General features: G+C 49.9%; 10 protein-coding genes across 10 annotated transcripts; 4 read left to right on the top strand and 6 right to left on the bottom strand.

Moving 5' to 3' along the window:
- Positions 1–198: 198 nt before the first annotated feature.
- On the top strand, positions 199–2,395 carry N7474_008281 (Zn(II)2Cys6 transcription factor; the record flags this gene model as incomplete). The annotated part of the gene is made up of 2 exons (XM_057199691.1): positions 199–353; positions 418–2,395. The coding sequence occupies 2 exons, from the start codon at positions 199–201 to the stop codon at positions 2,393–2,395; spliced, it is 2,133 nt and encodes a 710-aa protein (XP_057050392.1).
- A 192-nt stretch (positions 2,396–2,587) lies between these two features.
- N7474_008280 (uncharacterized protein) lies at positions 2,588–3,623 on the bottom strand (the record flags this gene model as incomplete). The annotated part of the gene is made up of 2 exons (XM_057199690.1): positions 2,588–3,511; positions 3,573–3,623. 2 exons carry the CDS (start codon positions 3,621–3,623, stop codon positions 2,588–2,590), a joined length of 975 nt encoding a protein of 324 aa, XP_057050391.1.
- A 13-nt stretch (positions 3,624–3,636) lies between these two features.
- N7474_008279 (FAD-dependent oxidoreductase) lies at positions 3,637–3,945 on the bottom strand (the record flags this gene model as incomplete). Its single annotated transcript, XM_057199689.1, has 1 exon — positions 3,637–3,945. One exon carries the CDS (start codon positions 3,943–3,945, stop codon positions 3,637–3,639), a length of 309 nt encoding a protein of 102 aa, XP_057050390.1.
- A 371-nt stretch (positions 3,946–4,316) lies between these two features.
- On the top strand, positions 4,317–5,150 carry N7474_008278 (alpha/beta fold hydrolase; the record flags this gene model as incomplete). The annotated part of the gene is made up of 1 exon (XM_057199688.1): positions 4,317–5,150. The coding sequence occupies one exon, from the start codon at positions 4,317–4,319 to the stop codon at positions 5,148–5,150; it is 834 nt and encodes a 277-aa protein (XP_057050389.1).
- A 286-nt stretch (positions 5,151–5,436) lies between these two features.
- On the bottom strand, positions 5,437–6,982 carry N7474_008277 (uncharacterized protein; the record flags this gene model as incomplete). The annotated part of the gene is made up of 2 exons (XM_057199687.1): positions 5,437–6,400; positions 6,465–6,982. The coding sequence occupies 2 exons, from the start codon at positions 6,980–6,982 to the stop codon at positions 5,437–5,439; spliced, it is 1,482 nt and encodes a 493-aa protein (XP_057050388.1).
- A 1,013-nt stretch (positions 6,983–7,995) lies between these two features.
- Positions 7,996–9,336, bottom strand: N7474_008276 (carboxylesterase type B active site protein; the record flags this gene model as incomplete). The annotated part of the gene is made up of 1 exon (XM_057199686.1): positions 7,996–9,336. The coding sequence occupies one exon, from the start codon at positions 9,334–9,336 to the stop codon at positions 7,996–7,998; it is 1,341 nt and encodes a 446-aa protein (XP_057050387.1).
- Positions 9,337–10,904: 1,568 nt separating this feature from the next.
- On the bottom strand, positions 10,905–12,259 carry N7474_008275 (uncharacterized protein; the record flags this gene model as incomplete). The annotated part of the gene is made up of 2 exons (XM_057199685.1): positions 10,905–11,482; positions 11,533–12,259. The coding sequence occupies 2 exons, from the start codon at positions 12,257–12,259 to the stop codon at positions 10,905–10,907; spliced, it is 1,305 nt and encodes a 434-aa protein (XP_057050386.1).
- Positions 12,260–12,860: 601 nt separating this feature from the next.
- N7474_008274 (polysaccharide biosynthesis domain-containing protein) lies at positions 12,861–13,577 on the top strand (the record flags this gene model as incomplete). Its single annotated transcript, XM_057199684.1, has 5 exons — positions 12,861–12,905; positions 12,981–13,005; positions 13,073–13,357; positions 13,425–13,461; positions 13,520–13,577. The coding sequence occupies 5 exons, from the start codon at positions 12,861–12,863 to the stop codon at positions 13,575–13,577; spliced, it is 450 nt and encodes a 149-aa protein (XP_057050385.1).
- A 584-nt stretch (positions 13,578–14,161) lies between these two features.
- N7474_008273 (ABC transporter ATP-binding protein) lies at positions 14,162–18,457 on the top strand (the record flags this gene model as incomplete). Its single annotated transcript, XM_057199683.1, has 5 exons — positions 14,162–14,610; positions 14,665–15,328; positions 15,386–17,345; positions 17,396–17,515; positions 17,568–18,457. The coding sequence occupies 5 exons, from the start codon at positions 14,162–14,164 to the stop codon at positions 18,455–18,457; spliced, it is 4,083 nt and encodes a 1,360-aa protein (XP_057050384.1).
- Positions 18,458–18,646: 189 nt separating this feature from the next.
- N7474_008272 (phthalate transporter) lies at positions 18,647–20,412 on the bottom strand (the record flags this gene model as incomplete). Its single annotated transcript, XM_057199682.1, has 7 exons — positions 18,647–18,770; positions 18,831–19,292; positions 19,345–19,711; positions 19,760–19,877; positions 19,929–20,057; positions 20,109–20,148; positions 20,201–20,412. The coding sequence occupies 7 exons, from the start codon at positions 20,410–20,412 to the stop codon at positions 18,647–18,649; spliced, it is 1,452 nt and encodes a 483-aa protein (XP_057050383.1).
- Positions 20,413–20,544: the final 132 nt, after the last annotated feature.

The following is a 20,544-nucleotide window of genomic DNA, read 5'->3' as shown; positions in this document are numbered from 1 at the left end:
GGAGTCCTAAAGAATACTCATTTTCTGGAAATTTTCGCCTTATCGTAGCCCCCTCTTATCCATCTACTTCAAATAGGGTTAGGCCCATTCTAATCGGGCGGATCACTTCCCCTTATCTCCAGGTCTTGCCCACCGCCCCTCTGGTCTTCTCCGCACCACTCCCTGTACTCTACAATCTAAGTGCACGTCACAACATCCATGCATGAGCGTCAGCGAGTGTGGCGTGCCTGTCAGGCATGCCGCCGCAAGAAAATAAAGTGTGATGGAGAGACCCCATGCCAAAGTTGCAGCCGAAAGCAAGCAGCATGCGTCTATGTGGAGCCGAGCAACAAGGCAGGGTCGGCGGATCCACTGTATGTCTCTGGTTCATTATGTATGCATATAGTGCACGAAGGATACCTAACTAACCCGCAATAGATACGTCATGAGGCTCGAGAATCGAATCCAACTGATGGAACAAACACTACGGATGCAGCTAACCCGCCAGCAAGAAGGAGAGAATAATCGGATTTCTGGTGTGTCAGAAGGTCGGCCAGGACATGACGTTGTGGTTCCCTATCCGACAGAAGAGCTCCAGGGTGTGCAAAGTACAGGGTTGCCAGATACGCCGCTGCTAACATCCCAGTCGCCTCCTCCCGAGGGTTATGACGGTAATCGACTGGGCGGTCTTCCTCTCAACGGCGCTGACGCTCTGCTGGAGGATATCCCGGATCCTACACCCCATGAAGAAGCAGAACTCACGGCAGTCAACGTGACCGGATTGACGGAGCCACTGATGCAAGCTCTGGTTGACGCATTCTACTCCTCTTACTACCCAATATTCCCTATTATTCAACAACATGATTTTCAATGGCAATTTGATCGTTGGTTGTCCATGGGCCGAAGTGATGATGGCGATGGCAGCGGGTTTCCTTTTCTATTATACGCATTACTCGCTGTAGCGGCGGCGGCCATCCCAGCAGACCACACGATATTTGACCAACCAGGCCTGCAAATCTACAAGCGCATAAACCTTGGAGATCTGCTTTACTCCCATGCGACTTTCAAGTGCCCAGGATTGCCATTTCAGCAGGATGGGAAACATTCCATCAACGCCGCCATCGCGCTCGGCCTTCTCAGTCTCTACCTGATCGAGATCGGTAACGTGAGTGGGGCATGGGCCATCGCGGGTCACGCAGTCCACCTATATCAAAGGTTGGAACTGGAGGAGCTTGAAGATAGCGCAGACGGAGCGCCCGACATAGGCGAGACCTGGAACCCACGCGGCAATGTCTGGTGGTGCTTATATATTCTGGACTGCTCTCTGTCGACGGCTCTGTCCAAGCCCTTGGCGATTTCTGATACGGAGAGTGACCTGAGATACTACGACGAGGACAACTGTCCCGCACTGGGGCTTGAGGCCAAGACAGACCCTTGGTTCTCAGTTATTGCAGATTTTCATATTACCATAAACCGCATTTACCGGTCGATACGATGGATCCGCAAGTCCCGTCGAGCTCAGGATGACAAGATGTGGGATACACTTCGGGCGTGCACGAAAAGATATGATGCCGAACTGGAAAATTATTTTAACCAGCAGGTTCTTCCGAAAATGGAGGAGCCAAGCAGTCAAGTGAGACCAGCGCTACAAACCATTGCCGTATCATCCTACTACATCGGTGTCGTCCTTCTCTACCGGACGTCCATTGAGCAGTTTAACGCTGCAGATCCGGAAGCATTTCTCCGCTGCGCGGAAGCCGCATCCAACTGTATCCAGGCCACACCGCGGGTTATTGCGAACGTTCCCATTTGCCATTTCGTGGTGCAGCAGAGCCGCGCGGTCTACGCCAGTACTAAAGTCCTTTTGCACTGTATGCGCTTGGCCCGGAACGTGGCGTTCAACGCCAAGGCCTGGCGCGATGTCGAGACGGGCTTTGACATGTTGTGCAAGATTGACATCCAGTGGCCCCAGATTAGGAAATACCAGCAGCTTATTGAGGGAGATATGCAGCGTACGCAGATTGACTTCAATAGGCACGAGCTGTTTCATGGATTATTTGATCGCTACGGGCAACAGACAGCCGGTAAGAGAGGAGGGGAACAAGCTGAGCGCCACGAAGGTTCACCGGGTACCGATATGGGTCAAGGGTCGCAGCCTCTGGAACACCAACCAAAGCGACACAAGCTGTCACAGAATTTTATCCGCAATGAGTCTGTTTCCACTGCCTTCTCGGCACCGAACATTCCACGGAGCGAGGAGTCAGACAGCGATGCTGGGGTGGACCAAACAATGCACATCGGCGAGTTTGTCTTTCCCGACCTCCCTTCGCTGTCAATGACTTTGGAAGATTCGCCGTCGGCGAACCTTTTTGGTGATGCAACGTTGATGTTGCCCATTGATCAAATAGTTTCATAGCGTGACCGAGAACAGAAATATCTAACGCCAGTTATACAACGTACAGTCATCTTCCCCGAAAGGTGCGTTGTTTTTGATCAGATCATTCCGCCAAGTATATTTTCGTAGGCAGTTACTCCCTACGCGAATCAACCAACCAGATATCTGTAATGAAGAGAAGTATGTCGTGAATATGACTATCTATCAAAAACCTCAAACAACCAAAACAGGTTCACTGTTAAGCTTCGGCTCCTGTAGTACAGCAGCCCTCATCTGTATCAAAGGACTGTTGTCATTTATCCTTTCATAGTCGTGGGCGTCTAAGCACGCCTGGCGACTCTTCAGGACTGCTGGCGCTGTTCTATCAACCATTCCCTGCGTATAGATCTTACACGCCTCCCTCAGGCTATCCCCAAGTCGATCATCGCTTGCCCTCAGCGCTGGCAAGATCGCCGACAAGAGCGATTCCACGTCCAAAATACCGTGGTTTGCCGCCTCGCCTCTGTACATTGTCATGGTATGCGCAGAATCTCCAACCAGTACAACATGGTCGGATCCAGGAATAGTCGTCCATTGGTCGCGTGGCGGCACCCAGTCCTCCAGTGATATTGTTTTCGGCTCCGCCTCTTCCGGGATGGACTGGACAATCTCATGAAACGGGTCCGCCCAGTCGCTGGCCACCCTCTTCATGAACGCCACACGGTCACGGCTCTTCGCGGGAACGTCCAACGGTGTATCCTCGCCTAAAAAGCCCCGGCGGTGCGGCCAGGAGACGAGGATCTGGCAGTCTCGTGTATCATCGCCGCGGCCGCTTGTCTCTGCGCTGTCCAGAAATGAAAACCAGTGGGACGCACTCGTAAGTGGATCACCACCTTGAAAGAAAAAGGGATCCAACGCGCGCATTTTGGCGGCAAGCTTGCCGGGATATATTGTACTCACGCCGAGGAGTCGGACCGGCAGATGATAATTTTCGTGCATTGATGGGTTAGGAAAGAGAGAAGCGCGAACGCGAGAATGGGAGCCGTCGCATCCGACAATTATCGAGCCCTCAGCCGTGTGCGTTCCATTGGGAACGGAGAATTTCGCTCTCACTGCGCCACCATCTGCAGTCTCAAAAGATTCGAAAGTGTGTTCCCACTGGGTGGGACAAAACAATTAGAGTTAGGTTGAGCTGAGTTGGGGCTATACTCATACATACCTGGATTTCAATGCCGTCCATCAAAAGTTTTCGGAACTTCTCACGGGCCATACGAATTCTTTTACTAGGCGGCACTTGCCAAAGCGCCCTCGCCGGTGCGCAAGTTGAAGAACAAGAAGTGACCATTCTCGCCGTTGCGACTCGCTTCAGGATCCACGTAAGCCTCCGACAGGCGATCGGAGATGTGACGAGGTAGACATTCCATCAGCGAGTTGAGGGCCCAGTGGATGGTGATGCCCCAGCCCTTGCCTCGATACAACGGATCGGGGTCCCTCTCGTACACAACACAAGGGATGGAGTGCTTCTTGAGGGCTTGCGCCAGCACCAGCCCTGTGATGCCTGCCCCGACGATGATGATAGGCGGTTGTGGCATGCTGCTTGTTTCTCGAATCAGTGAAAGGTGCAGATCAGGAGCAGAATTAGCACGGTGTATCTGAGAGTTGAGAAGGCTTGAATGTAGCCTTATCACTGCTTATCACTGGAACTTACTGGACTTCGGATGCCGGGCCGTTGGCGGTGATCCGGACCGTGGAAACTAAGCCAATTCAGGTAATTCTGTAGTTAGCACAGTCCTTCTAGTATTCAATGGACAGAAGACGAACGGATCGGCGGGCCGAGCTGATTCCCCGCGAAAAGAAAGACATCGAGTGGGGATTTGAACATGGCTATCGGTGATATCACAGCTACTTAGGCACCTGCACCTTTGTTTCCTCCTGGCCACAACGACCGCTCCTCATCGACACCATGTATCTCACCAAAACAATCAACAAAGTCGAGATATGCTATGATGAGTCCGGGTATGCCGACGGCCCAGCGATCGTGCTAGTATCAGGCTGGGCACACGACCTGCGTCTTTACGATGCCATGCTTCCCTACCTAGCTGGCAATCATCGAGTCATCCGTATCAATTGGCGTGGCCATGGCCCCAGTCGGGACTATACAGACGACTTCGGCGTGAACGAGCAAGTCAACGACACCATCTGCCTTTTGCAGGCACTCGGAGTTGATCGATTCTACCTGGTCTCGCACTCGCATGGCGGATGGCCAGCACTGGAAATCGCAGACCAGTTGGGCAAGGACCAAGTCCTTCGACTGTTGATGATCGATCAGATCATGAGCCCCCCTCCACAGGAGTTTGCAGCCGGACTAGAGGCCATGCAGACACCGGAGACCTGGTTAGCAGCACGTAAGAACCTCTTTGATCACTGGCTGGCGGCAAGCAGCCACACGGGGGTCCATGACCATTTGACCTACTGCATGGGCAGCTACGGACACCAGATGTGGGCGCTTTCATGTCGCGTAATTGCGGCTGCTTACCAAGCTAACGGGTCTCCAATGGATCGGATGCGAAGGATGGTTAATCCTCCACCAATACGCCATATCTTCTCTCATCCGCTCGACATGCCTGAGTACCGGCAGCTGCACGACAGTTTTTCCAAGGCACATCCATGGTTTTCATACGCGGATTTGCAAGGTGAAACTCACTTCCCGAGTGTCGAGTTACCCCAGAAAGTCTGCGAGGAACTCGAAGACTTAATTGAGACGGGCAGAACACAGCGACGCAATGGTTCTCTATGAGTTTTACTTATGCCGCTGATATAACTCTACTCGGAGCGAATGAGAGATCCAGTTTTCCGTCTCCTGAACAAAACCATTATAAAATTTGTATCGGCGTCCCTTTCCGTTTTTTAAGTCCGTATATAGCACGCGTAGACTCCAAGTTGCGAGCAATAAAGCACAAAAGGAAAACATGTGGTCTTCGCCTGGATGGAAGGCTCGATTCACACGGCCTTCGTGTTAGGCCGACAAAGTAAGATTGATAATAATTATATGCTATTCTTCCCTATGACAGCGCAGCTTATGCTTAGTACACGTAGATGAACGCCGGATTCGCTAGGTCCGTGAGATCCTCTTGATCTTCCGTTACTATCGCCGAGTCCACAACCCCGTTTGCAAGTTGCTCGTGTCGATGTCTCCTGGTCGATGCGTTGCGGTATGCGTATAGTAGCCTGAGGAGGGCGGAGACAAGCATTGCGCCCCCGAGGACGGCAAATAGAGTGATTGTGGCCGGGGTATACTGCGGCGCATCCTTGGCTTGAAAGGTCTGTGGCCCAATAATATTGGCAATGCTGAATCCAACCGCGATCATTGCGTTGGCTCCTATTCTCTTCGTATATCCAGCAGTGTTGGCTCCCACCCAGGAGTAAATGAGCGCCATTGGGGCAACGGTGGTATTGAGGAGGTAAATTCCGGCCAATTTTCCGCCTTGGTTGGATTGTGGGAGAAACGACATTAGACCTGCACCGATAAGGGCAGGCGCTAAGACAATAATTATGCTGATCCAGCGTGGTGTTTTCTTAAGGACGGCGTATGTTGACCCGCAAGTGGCAATGATGCTGACGATTCCGGATGGCATATTGAGTAGTGCAGACTGCTTGGAATTATATCCGTACCCTTTGACCAAGATTGCCGAGAAGGTCGTAATGACACCGCTCGGGATAACCGTCAGAGCAGTAAGGAGAGTCAATAGCCAGACTTGCAGATCTATGAAAACTTCACAGAGACCTTTCCGCTTGAAGACCTTCAGTCCGTTACCTGCTTGATCGAGAACAAGCATGCGTCGGAGCGATTCTTTCTCAGTCGATGTGAGGAATTTGGCCGAGTCCAAAGTTGAAGGAAGGAAGATGATGACTACAAGTGCGATACAAATGTTGAAAACGCCAACTGCAATCATCATGATACGCCATCCGCTGAGCCCATTCTCCGGGCTATGCTGAGCTGCAAATGAGATAAGCCCTCCAATGATCTGGCCAGCACCGAGACCGCAGCTAGTGACGTCTAGTGTTAGTATCCTATCATCATAGTAATAACAAGAAAGAATACAGTACTTACTACCAGATCCCATAGCGAGGAGCCGCACAGCGCTTTGTGTACCAGGTGGATGTAATTAAAACCAATGCAGGCGAAATGACAGCTTCGCAGGCGCCGAGCAGTATGCGAATCGCGAGGATTTGGCCGTAGTTCTGGGCCGCGGCCATGCAAGCGACGAGGATTCCCCAGCATAGTAAGTTAAATCCCAGTACCTTTGCCAAAGGAAATGCCTGTAGAAGGTAACCTTGAGGTACTTCGGCCACTGCGAAACCGACGAAAAAGAGTGTTGCCATTAAGCTGAACTGATCTCCTGTCATGCCTAAATCCTCTTGTAGGTCCATAACGTCTGCGTAATTGATGAGGACTTTGTCAAGAAATTCTAGAAAGTAACACGCGAGCATGATGGGGACAATGTGCCAGTCCACTTTACGAAGAATTGCGGAGTACTCCTTAAGGTCCGGCTCAATGAGCTCTCTAGGGGCCGGTTTCGCACCGTCGACCTGGCTGGGCGCCAGCTTCAAGTTATTGGGGGTCTCCATCCTCAATCAATGGTTGCGCAAGGATGTCAAATGTAGCGGACTGGCAAGGATATACCCCCGCAGAATTTCAGGAGGAGAAGGTGAGTTGGGGGTGGCATCTCATCCGGAAGCCATCCGCGATCAACACTAAACTTCGGTCCGTCTCTCTCTCCGGAATGTCAAGTGCTACTCTCGAAGTCTGATCTGTCGTCTAAAATCTCTCGGTCGTTCCAGGCAAAATGGACTGCGGTGTCCAAGCCGACAGTCTACAGATACCCTAGGTGTGTGTGGACCGACCCCCCTCCCCAAAACGCGGGTTGGGCCGGGGTTTCCCGTGATACGTCAGGTCCGTCCCTGCCCGTCCTCGTGCCAGAGTCCGCTCCCACCTCTTTAACTGCGAAATCTGCCCATTGAGGTGAAGACCCGGCGGTTGTATATACAGCTCTGTCTCGATGGTTCTAGTTTCTGTCACCTTGTATGCTCCTGCCACTGTGAGGAGGCACCGTGTCTGTTCTGCGAGGAGCGTCCTAGCGGCGACTTGCGGCTAGCCTCCGGGTTCCGTTGCTTTGTAGAAGTCTGTGGCTCCGTACGCAATTGATGATCGTATGACTTTCGTATAGACCTCCCGAGAGTTTTTTGTGAGGGATAATCCCAGAGCTTCCGCTGGACCTCCTTTAGGTGTGCTTTCCTGGAGTTTTCCGATCTAGCCATACTCTTAGGAAGCAGACCGAAGTCTGCAGTTCCTTCTGATACCATCAAACCGTACTTGGTCGGATGACAGTGTCCGCGCTCTTGTGAAGTGGGTAGGTTCGCTGCTTGGTGGTTCAAACTGCATGCCCTTACTCCTTGTCCATCGTTCGTAAGACTTCCTACACCTTCTCTAGTGTCCACCAGGACCTCGTTAACGGCCTTGGGCTGGCCCGATAGAACCATGCGTAATGACTTTTAGGATCAAGATTGCTTGACCGCTGTGTGGTGGTATCATTAGGGTCAAAATTATAGCGGTGGGAAAAGAAAGGTAACAGCATCGTTTTCTATTTGCTAAAAGTAAAGTGCTCATCAATGACAAACTGTGCGGAACCAGAATCCAGTCCTTCGGCAAACGCTACCCAGAGCTTCTTGACTTCTGGCCCAACCCTTTCAACGAGTTCTTGTGCATTTCGTCCGCTCATCATCGGCGCCTCTTTCCAGTCATCCCATGTCCCCAGCAGAAAGGGCATGTCGATTGTGTGGATTGCACCGAACTGGCTCTGATCGGGCGCCAGGTTAAACTGGTAAAGCCACGGATGCCCACCAGCTTCTCTGATTCTCTTATAGAACTGTTCCGCTGGGTCCTGGAACCAGTTCTTGGAAATAAACCCAGCGACAGTGGTTCCAGCAGGGATTTCAGGCACAGGCCTCATTTGATTAAACATTCCCTCAAACGCCTGGCCCTCGTCTTTTGTGTAGCCGATAAACATCGGCACGTTGCGAATGGCCGCCTCCAACCTTGCGTCAAATTCTGGCTTCTCCGGGAGGGGTGAATGCCCAAGAATGGGCCCAAACGGTATCACTGCCGTGGGAAAAGACGTTGCTGCAATCATGAGCTTTTGCTGTACCCTCAAAAGTTCCTCTATCGATGCAGTATCGTGATTTTCTGACAGGAGATCCCCACCCATCGACGACAGTGACTCCACCATGTTCTGGCGGCTATATTGGTCCATATATCGGAACGCCCACGGAGCACTCTGCAAGATAGCACGATGGAAAAGACCTTCAACGCCATCCGAGCCCATTAGACAGAAGATTGAATCCGCACCCGCTGACTCCCCAAATAGGCAAACCCTGTTAGTGTCGCCACCAAAGAATTCGATATTGTCGTGGACCCAACGAAGTGCTGCAATTTGATCGAGGATGCCAAGGTTTGGTGGCACGATTCCTTCGATGGGCTGGTATCCGAAGATCCCCAGTCGGTGGGTGATGTTAACGACTACTACTCTCATAGAAGCAAGCGAGGCACCACTATAGCAGTCAAGGTCACCTGCTCCTGACGAGTAGCCACCTCCGTGTAGAAAGACCATGACAGGTATCAAATCATCTGCCTTGGAGGGAGTGTGTGAGGGAGAGAAAACGCTGACGTGCAAGCAGACTTCGTCCATAGTCCTTCCTACAGCTATCGGGCCATTTATGATCTCAAGGCGCGAAGGCAGCTGGGGACAGATAGTGGCCGGCTTTGTGCAGTCGAGAATACCATCCCACTTTTGGCAAGGCGACGGAGGCTCGAACCGTCTAGCTTCGGCGTATTTCACACCGCGAGCGATAACCAGTCCTTTTCTTTGGAGAGCATGGATGGGCCCATCTCGAAGCTGAACAACAACTTTCGATTCACCAGCCATAGTTGTTCAGAAAAATTGGAGCGCACACGAGGTGCAATTTAAAGTCGCGCGAGATGCGAGAAAACTGCTGTTTGAAGAAGGGAAATATTGTGAAATGTCTGCCTTTAAGAAAAAGTTTCCGGTAAAGGCGCCGACTCTGACGGGATCGATAACAATTAACCGACCCTCTTCAGATAAATCTATGGAAGGGCTACTTATAGCCGACGGATAGAATGGCGGGGTGCGCGGATAGATCCGTCACTGGACAACGACGCGGGGTCAATGGGTCAACGAGACCCAAATCAAAGTTCGGAAGTGTGCCATAGTTGACCATAGGAATTGTTTTCGATCACTTGAGAGCAATGTATTAGGCAATAACTGGGAGCTGGTGATAATCTCAAGTTTTAAATACCTTGCCATTCAATAGCACGCAAATTTCGGTGGTATATAAAAAGACGAGCGAGGTCCAGATTCCAGATTTCGCTTCATGCAATGAATTCTTGGTCGTTAGAATCGAAGAGAGATCGGCCTTTATGTTTGTATTGCTGCCCTCAAAGTAGGGAAGTGCGGGGCTTTAGTCTCCGAGTGATGGGTTCGCGGCTTCATAGATTACGGAATCCGTCACGTTGCTGGGGATCTCGTGTCTACAGAGGCTATGCACTATCTTGGGTTTACTAAAAGTCCAGTGTCAATTTAAGGCAAAACATTAGATTAAGCTCTCGTCACTAAAGAGTAAGTTATAGTTACGCAAACATATTACAATCTATTAATATTCGAATATGCTACGACTGAAGAACAACCCATAATCTACTGCATCTCTGAGAAGGCTTTATATCCATTCAAGGCCGTCGTAGGAAAGTATATAAAGATGAGTGAACTGTGATCCAATTTGCCTTTGAGTCGATTTCTGGCTCTTAAGCACAAGCAGCTTTCTTCTATCCTTTGCATTGAGTTCGACGTGGTTTGGGCACGCATCCCCGCTCTAGCGAAAGTAGGGGCCTTTTTCGGATATAAATAATCGATAGACCTATAGTGTGGACTATAACTATTCAAGACTATAAGGAATTCTACATTTAGTGGCGGTATACGTTGATTTCTTCTAGTAATAGCGATCCTAGGTTAGCCGCAAGATGAGATGGGATTCGGCCTCTCGCACGGCTACCGGCAATTTTATAGGCACACATAATACCATGTAGACGATTAAATAAATGACCCTAAAATCCCTCCTGGTGAATCTCATAGTCACGTAATGCTGAGGCATCGGGCCTTTCTCGCAATCTCAGAAGCATCCAGGAGTTGCCAGCGCCAAACTGCCGCGCTACCTCACGACTATTGGCCAGGGTTGAGGGCAGGGCCGGCTAATAACACGTTTTAGAGCACCTTCCAGGTGCTTCAGGGCCAGATTCTTTACCAATCTAAATTGCTTGCTTTGTTGGTGTGTCCATCAAGGGCGCTGGGTTCTTTATCAGAAAATGGCGGGGATTGTAGGTAAGATGAAGAAGCATAGAAGAGAAACTGAAGTCGATATTAGAACGGAAAATGTATTGAAATTCTCCATTTTGCGGTGTAGGTGGGCACGTGTATCAATGCTAAGTGCCCAGGAAATGGGAATATCCTTGATTGTTGGCGCGATCATGCTCTTCGCGCAGGACATCTGGATCATTCATCTCAAATTCAAAATTCCACAGCCTTGCCACTGAACCTTTTTTGTTCGTTTTAGAGTTATTCCGTCCGACATGTTGTACAATGCTTGGTGTCACAGCCCAACGGATCTCCTTATTGTCCGCAAACTCCTCCAGAAGATTATTCGCTTCTCTAATACCCTTTTCACTATACCAACCTACAATATCGGAGACTCGTGTCCGTGGAAAGGCGAAAGCTTGAGAGCAGGAGGCGTAGTGTGGCATCTGGTGCACGCCCTGTGGGATAGGGCACATTGTCGCCCGTCCTGCGGCAAAGTAGAGCCCGATTAAAAGAGGTGTACAGACTCCACATGCAATAAGTATTATTTCATTCGAGATAATAGTGCGCGAACTTGGTTGATATTGCCGATAGCCGAGAAACGAAGAAGCGACAAAGGCGATGGCGATGACGGAGTAGAAGAGGAAGATAGGCCAGTCTCTAGAGTTCCAGCCAAGGATAGTATAGAAGAGACAAAGGTACAACCCTAGATGTAGTCAGACTAGATCTATGCGGTATTATGAAAGGGTTTCTCACACTTTGATGCCTTAATCTCCTGAGTCTGTTCCTCTGCCGACTCTATAGCAGCTCGAGTTCGGTGGTACCATCCGTCCTGTGCGACGATTTCGTCTTCTAATATGACAATATGAGGAGCACCGACTGCCTCACACGCCTTTAGTAAGAATATATAGTCAAAGAGGGCTTTCAATTTTGCATCCATCTTCTTCTCTGTAGCCTCTAGGCTGCGGAGATAGTCGATGTCAACGTCTATATCCACGCCTGTGGAATTATAGAGTAGTACTCGATCCACCACCTTGTGTAGCCATGTCTCATTATATGCTGGGTGTTGCGGTGGGTCGGTGTGTGCAATAAGTGTAATCAGGTATATGTCCGCGCGCTCCGTTTCACTTAAGCCCTCGAGGACTGTGCCGACGGCGCTCCTGAAATAGCGACGCCCTGAGCGGGCGATGGTGGCGAAGCCGACACACAGATGTGGCTGACTCGAGGCTTTCGGTATCTCTATCTCTGAGCTCTGCTGCTCCACTTTGTCGATGAAGACATCAGCTTGTTCGAGTCTCAGGGCGGAATAGGACAGATCGTAGGCAGTTGGCTGGAAGAAAACCGAGTCCGGGTCGCGGGCTGACTGGGCTCGCACAAATAGGGCAAGGAAAGCGTAGAACAAGAGGAAGAAGAGAAAGAAATGAAGCGCAGTAGAATTATATTTCGTCGTTAAGCGAGCAAAACCGTGTGAGACGGGCCTCATTATGAACAACAATAGCATTGAGAGAAAGCAGGTGCCATCCTCTTAAAAGCAGGGAGGGTTAGCCGTGTTTGGGGGGCCTTATTTTCTCTGCGGGCAAAGCCAGCTAGCGCCCCTCTTTTCCTGTAGTGCATTGTGGGTTGGCCAATAATTTACTCTCTCTATGGGACTTTTTTTTGGCTAGAAAGCCTTGTCTAATCCGAGACCTACTCAGGCTTAATAATAAAGATACCACTAGATCTGTGATAATTTTGCCCTTAATTATGCAAACCGCACACGCACCAAAGGGAGAGAACAAAGAGAGAAGCTTGTTCAGCCTCTGGCACGCTGGTTGAATACGAAGTGTATTTTTAAAGATATATGAGACCCAGGCATAAAATTTCCTCCGGCTTTTTTTTCACTAAAGTGAAGTAAATATGTAAACAAAAACGTAAGATCTATACTTCGCGAATGACGTAAGGAGCGGAGGAGCGGGCGGCGACATTTCTTTCGGCAGAAAAAATGATCGTGGGGCACGACCACTTTCACTTTCCACTCACTCAACTCATACTCGACCTTGAAGTTTTCTCTTCTGATTAAGCGTTACATACACACCACCGCCAGCATGTCGAAGCCATTTGACCCCGAGCAGGCCGAGAACCTGGAGGATGTGCGTCCCCCAGCCCTCACTCTCTTGCTCGCAGACCCGGTTGACTTTGACCGCTGATGCTGACCACTTGTACAGATGGAGAAGCAGTTCGCAGTAAAGGGTTCGTCTTGACTGGGTCCTAAGTTCTCGTCGATTGAACAGATATACTAACACCCCCGTCATCGCAGCCGTGGAACACCTGATGACGTACTGGTCCATCCTGGAGAAAGTGAAAGGGTCGCAGCTACGCCTGACAAAAATGGACACCGAGATCTACGATAGCTTCATGGCCGAATTTCCTGATTTTGATCCCGCCGCCACAATCGACGAGGATCAAATGAAGAGCAAAGCCGGCAAGGAGAAGTGGCGGAACTGGGTCAATCAATTTGAGAAGAAGATCGAGGACTTCAACTTTGGAACCATAATTCGCACTCGGGCCGATGCAGAGTATGATCAGGACACCACGATTTTCGGTGAGTCGGAGGTTTTTTCGGATGTGGTTTACTGCGTGAGAAGCGAGGGGCTGACAATGGGGACAAGGTGTTCGCATGCAGTTCTATGCTATTGAGATCGCACGGTAAGTATCAACTCATGGACATCTTTAAAAATCAGAAGCTAATAGGTGCTGGTTCTAGCAATCGCGCGGGCCTGAACGACTGGGTCTACGAGAAGGCTCAGAAGGCAAGCTCATGATTTCGAAGACGGGCACGTCTGGCTGTTCTGGAAGGCAGCCACATGCAGGCACCCACCAGTCTACACGGCTGACGGCATGTTCATTGTTCTATGCAGCGCGGGCACGGACTGGTTCCGAGGCCGCGACTTGGATTCTGGGTGGTGTATAGAAAGGTGTTTCTGATTGGTCATAGAATCCACGATGCAGCAGAGACTCGGATTTGTCTCAGATGTAGGCAATCATGAGCTGGGCTGATCAGATACCCAGAAATAAAACGTTCTTTTTCCCTTTGCTTTCATTTCATCTTGTCTTGACTCGAATTTGTACGACGTCACGTGATTCAAGAACAATGGCCGGAGGACAAAGAAACGCCTTTACCGTTGCCCTTCAATATGCCGAACGTGGAAATCTCTAATGATTGTTCTTCTGATAATACTAAACATGGACTATTATATCCTGCGTATAGGCGCATCGATCTCGGGGTAGCTGTTTTACTCATGTTTCTCTCCATCGCGAGCAGCCATCCGCCTTTAGCCTGGTATCTCCAATGTGTACACTGTTTATCCACAGTGCTTATCAGCCTTGAAATTGACTGTCTGCCACGATGACTGCAAATTCAGAGGATTCCAACAACGTTGGTGCTGACCGCAGTCCGATGCAGCCGAGCTGGAAATCGCTCTTCGGATTTACGTCGAAAAGGCATTTGCCAACTCTCGTAGCTGGCTCTTGTTTCGCTCTAGTTGCCAGCTGTATCACTCCTGCCTTTGCCATATTTCTAGGCAATATCTTCGATTCGTTCACATCCTTCGGAGCCGGACAGAGCAGCGCTCAAAGACTCCAAGACAGCATCGTCTCAAACTGTTTTGGGATGGTCGGGCTGGGAGTCGCCGGTTGGTTCTTAAATGGTGCATACTATGCCTTATTTGTGGCATTTGGTGAACTTCAGGCGTCTAGCATTCGTGATAATGTCTTCATTGAGCTGCTCAAACGGGATGTCGAATGGTTTGAAGCCCAGCAAGAGGGCTCTGGCGCTTTCCTCTCTGGGATCCAAGCGTAAGCTTCGTCGCAGTAAATTGATATTCGAGATCTTTCTAACTATATGACAAGTAATATCCATGATTTGCAGATGGCGACCTCGCAGCCCCTCGGACTTGTTCTCCAGTACTCGTTTCGATCCATTGCATCGCTCGGGCTTGGGCTTTATACTTCATGGAGCCTGTCTCTTGTCACGCTCGCCGGAATTCCCATCTTCTCATCCGTCATCGCCTTGCTCTCCATCAGAATGAAATCCAGCATCCAAGCACAGCAAGTCGAATTGACCCGTGCATCCAAAATAGCCAACAATGCCATCGCCTCTATCGATACGGTCAAGTGTCTCAACGGCCAGTCTCTGGAGTCACATAATTTTTCCTGGTGTATCGACGGGTCCGCCAGGCACTATCTGAGACAAGCACGTTTGAATTCCCTTCAAATTTCATTCATCCGGTGGATGATGTTCGGCATGTTTGTTCAGGGGTTCTGGTATGGCAGCACGCTCGCTCGTTCCGGCAAGCTTACTTCGGGAGAAGTGCTGAGGACTTTCTGGGCCTGCCTGACTGCCGCACAATCTATTGAGCAAATCTTGCCCCAGATGATCGCCATGGAGAAAGGCAAGGTTGCCAGTGTTGCGCTGAAATCAATCACAAGTTACCATGCAGAGAGCAAAATGGTCAGTGAGATGAAAGGTAGCCTGTATCCTCGCCACTGTGAGGGGGACATCGAGGTCAACAATGTAGGTAATTTCCATACTAGCATCTCAAATGGATGGTACTTATCTTATCCTATTCAGGTATCCTTTTACTACCCCTCTGCACCGGATCAGTGTGTTCTCAAACCATCGACTTTCTTTTTTCCCGCTGGAGAAACAACCTTCGTTATTGGGAAGAGCGGCTCCGGGAAGAGCACGTTGAGTCAGTTGTTGATGCGCTTTTATCTTCCCACATCAGGTGATATTCTGATCGATGGGAATTCGATTCAAACACTCAGTACGAGCTATATTCGGAATAACGTCACTCTCCTTGAACAGCGCAGTGGCTTGTTTAACGAGTCTGTGCTTACCAACATTGCATTTGGACGCCGGGGGCTCGGACCAGTCATCAAGTCAGACGTGAAGGACGCAATTGACTTGGCTATGCTTCAAAGCACCATCGATGGATTGCCCAAGCGAATCGATACCAGTGTCGGTCCCGGAGGAAGTTTCTTGAGCGGTGGACAACGGCAGCGAGTGGCAATTGCACGGGCGAAGCTACGTGACACGCCAGTCCTGATCCTGGACGAACCTACCAGCGCCTTGGATTTTACGAACCGCGTGGCAGTGATGAAGGCAATTCGAGAATGGCGCAAGAACAAGACAACAATCATTATCACGCACGATATGTCGCAAATTCATGAGCAGGATTTCTTGTACATCCTGGAGAACGGCACGATCACCCAGTCAGGCTACAGGCATGAAGTGGAAAAGATGCCAGGAAGTAAAGAGTATTTCCATTCAATGGCACAACCTGAATCAGACAAGAAGACCCGCCGGAAAAGTGCAACTATACCTGATTTCTACTGGAACAGCTCTTCTTCTGAGGACTCGGAGAGCTCAGAGGACTTCCGCCTCTCTCTTCCTCGGCGTGCAACTTTGATCTCTAGAAAATATCTTTCCAGCCAACAGGAAATGGCGCTCAAGAGAAACTCAATATACTCACCAAATCCGGAATTGGATATTGTCCCGGGTCGGCCCAAGAGGGTTTCATTCTGGGGTGGGATCCCAGAGATTCCCGTTGATAGGCCGGAAATATCGCCTATGGATGGCCTTGAAATGGTTCGGATTGATGGGCATGGTCCGCGAGCAGACCGATACCTCCATAACCGCATTTCATATATCTCACGATATCCCTCCCAGTTGAAACGTGGCAGGGGTTTTCGGCGTCGATCGATGAAAGCAAAAGGACGGCATGCACGCAGAAGGAATGGGATGACTTCACTCACTCGGATAATGAGCACCATTGGCCCAAGTCTAGCCATTCGCGAGCGAGTTATTCTGTTCTTCGGTTTTGTGTCAGCATTAGCCCATGCCAGCGCAACGCCGATATTTTCGTACTGTCTCTCAAAACTATTCAGCACGTTCCATGCCGGCTCAAACAGTGCGCATTTGACCATGACATGGTCACTCGCTGTTCTGGGAGTCTCCTTTGGAGATGGTCTGGCCTCGTTCTTCATGCACTATTTTCTGGAACTTTGCGGCGAGGCATGGATGGACAAGCTGCGGAATACTGCTTTTCAGCGGATACTCAATCAGCCGCGGGCCTGGTTTGACAAGGAAGGCAATGCATCGTCAAAGCTCACTGTCTGTCTTGATCAGAATGGTGAGGATATGCGGAATTTGATAGGCCGTTTTGCTGGGTTTGTCGTCGTAGCGGCTGCCATCACGGTCATGTCTATCATCTGGAGTCTGATTGCTTGCTGGAAATTGACACTTGTGGCGCTCTCCTGTGGTCCTATCATTTACGTAATTACCAGGGGATTTGAAGAAACCAATGGTTTGTGGGAGAGGCGCTGCAATGAAGCCAACAGCATTGCATCCGATGTCTTCACGGAGACTTTCTCGGAGATCCGCACTGTGAGATCACTAACTCTCGAGGGATATTTTCACCGCAAGCAAGTTAAAGCTGTCACTAATTGTCTCAGAATTGGACTGAAACGTGCCATATACACTGGGATGCTATTCGGAATGGTCGAGTCGACTGTCGTCTTTTCGAGCGGTAAGCCACTCCAAGTTGGATCCAAGCTCTGGCTAACCTAATATGTATAGCGTTGATCTTCTACTACGGTGCCGTTCTTGTAACTCACGAATTCAACGTGAACGATGTCATGATGGTATTTTCCATGCTTCTTTTCAGCATCGGATATGCCGCGCAGATTCTCTCCTGGAGTTCGCACACCCCCTAACTCAAATCAAGCGCCTGATCACTGACAATATTTAGTTCCTCAGATCAACACATCGCGTGAAACCGCAACACAACTCCTCCGCCTTGCCAGACTCCCGGAGGCTGGGTCACATGAGCATCTTGGGACCGTTAAAGCCACAGACTTGACCCCAATCCAATTCAACAACGTGAACTTCAGGTACCCATCCAGACCAAACACGCTTGTCCTCAAAGATGTCTCTATGAACATCCAGCGTAACTCCTGCACGGCAATTGTGGGACGATCTGGTTCTGGCAAATCAACCATCGCATCACTCTTACTGTCACTTTACGAAGCTCCAGTTTCCAGAGATGGTCGACCTACCGTGACACTCGGAGGCGTGGACATATTGCGACTCCACGTCCCGACACTTCGCTCTCAAATTGCCATTGTGTCCCAGCAGCCAACTATTTTTCCGGGGACAATCCACGCCAACATCAGTTATGGCATTTTAGAAGACTCCCCTCTAGCCTCGCCACAGACCGTCCGCGCGGCTGCCCACGCTGCCGGCATTGACGGCTTCATATCCTCACTCCCACGTGGATACTACACCGTCGTTGGCGATGGGGGTATTGGCCTATCAGGCGGCCAGAAGCAGCGCATCGTCATTGCGCGCGCTCTTCTGCGCCAACCTAAAATCCTTATTCTCGACGAAGCGACGTCTAGTTTGGACCCTGCTGGTGCCCGGGTTGTACGCCAGACGGTGAAACAGCTTGTTGTCGCACGTCATAGTCTTACGGTTATTATTATCACGCATTCCAAGGAGATGATCGAGATTGCGGATCATGTCGTTGTTCTTGATCAGGGGGCTGTCGTTGAGGATGGTTCATACCTTGCGCTTGCAAATCGGACAGGGGGTAAGCTGCATACTTTGTTGAATGATCCAGAGGAGGCTGGTGATGCTTAGAATACTTTGGGGTTGGGAGGATCGTAAGTTGCGGAGTCGGGTTGCTGAATTCTAAACCTGTATTCTTTCATTGAGAATTCTACAAGAAGCGGGTTGTACATTGTTGATAGAGGTGAAACGACCTCGGGAGGTACGAGAAAAATATGGTCTGACTGGTAATACGACGCAGTAATATCCAAGGAGATTTTTTCACAGCGTATACTTGAAGCCTGGCAACTCCTCGATAACCATGCTTCCCCTCGACGCTCGCCGATTGCAAACAGCAAAGTAAGTAGTAAGAATACCAACCAGCACAATGGAGAAAATATTTGCTCTGAAATCAAACGATCAGCAATAAGCTAAGCTAGAAAGTTCAAGGAAAGGGAGTACTCACGCTATATTCGCGTACACACCGGGAAGATACCTCGGCGCATCCTGCGTCCGAAACACCAACGAGCCCGCCACACCTCCAATACCACCCAAAGTAATTATGCTGGCACTGCAAAAAGCTCGCTTTAGCTGGCCACGGATATTGTTCGCTTGATACGTGAGCACAGCAGGGATGTTCGCATTCGAACCCGAGGTAACCAGAAAGACCCCGAAATACTGCACACCAGGGACAGTAACCCAGCCGAGAATGGCCAGTCCGATGATAGCTTGAATATTGTTCCAGATAATGAATGGTGCCCGAATGCGATATTTGTCACCAAGCCACCCTTGGACGAACATGAATATTCCGGCGAAGAAATATGGCGGCGTCGTGAGGACTTGTGCAACTTCGGTGCGAAATTTTAGCTCGGAGGCTAGAATTATAGGAAGGAAGAAGGTAATCGAGTAGGAAACCATTGTGGCGCAACTTGCAAGCATGTGTTAGCCCTTGGACTTGATAGGTTATGGGATTGGCTCACAAGAAAAGCAGCCCGAATCCCCACACCTTCGGTTCCAGCGCTGGCATGAGGTATTGCTTTAGCTTAAAGTGGACTTCTTGCGAGGCGTCTTGCCGATCTCGAGATATCCGCGCGACAATAAAAGCGGTTTCTTCTTTGCTGAGAAATTTCCATGACAGACGGTTTTCGTCTGGAAAATTGATCAGCAGCACAAATCCAATGCCTGCTACCACGCAAGTGAGTAGTCCCTCCATGATAAAAATCCATCTCCATGGTGCGAAACCTGCTAATCCACCCATATGGACGAATCCGAATGCTAGAAGACCGGAAAAAGCCGCTCCAGTCACACTGATGAGATAGAATGTCGAATACCTCGTATGCATGTCATCTATAAGTGGTCAGATACTGTTCTGTCAGACAGGGATGGATTACGAACAGCGAGAGTACCACATCGAGAGCACGTATACAGCCCCTGGAAAGAGACCAGCTTCCAGTAAACCGAGCAGGGCCCGGAGTGCAATCAAGACCTTCCAGTTGTGCACGAAGCCACAACACTGATTGAATTAGCAAGATGATGAGGATAGGATGGTGCACGGGTCTTCTACCATCATAACAATACCCCATGCCAAAGTGATACCAGACAGAAAGATCCGAGGCCCAATTTTACGATTCAGTAGAATCAATGGAAACTGGAACAAGACATAAGGAATAAAGAAGACGAGAAGGACAATGGCCTAAGAAGAACGTCAGGTTCGGTTTGAATGCCAGCGATCTTGGCTTCTTACATAGCGAGAGCCAATCTGGAACTGCAGTTCCTCCTCCATTCTGATATTATTATGTTAGCATGAAAACAACTGCAATTGGCATGAAACAGTACCCAGAGATCATAGCATTGCCCAAGTTGGTCCTGTCAACTAGACTCACACAGAGCAAAAGCCCCAAAGCAGTGATGAGTCGCCGGTCGACCTTGTGGATGATGTGTCGTTGCTCCTTGTGAGAATAACGGCTTTCAGCCGCTGAGTACTCCACCTCATCCTTTGACGAAGAGTCAACATTGTGTTCGATCTGTTCTGAGAATTGTTTATCCATGCTTGACTTGGTGCAGATTGGTTTAGACCAAGCTCTGTGCCATACTGTCGACTCCTTTTTATCTCTGTCGTGCTTTGACCATTCCCCGCATTTCGCAATTTATGGATCCATTCGACTCATCTTGACAACTTG

The sequence above is a fragment of the Penicillium riverlandense genome (assembly GCF_028828495.1).
Source record: "Penicillium riverlandense strain IBT 135883 chromosome Unknown utg000007l_segment0_segment0, whole genome shotgun sequence".
NCBI lineage: Eukaryota > Fungi > Ascomycota > Eurotiomycetes > Eurotiales > Aspergillaceae > Penicillium > Penicillium riverlandense.
The sequence above is the reverse complement of the archived record's forward strand: the minus strand, read 5'-3'. Positions and strand labels throughout refer to the sequence as shown.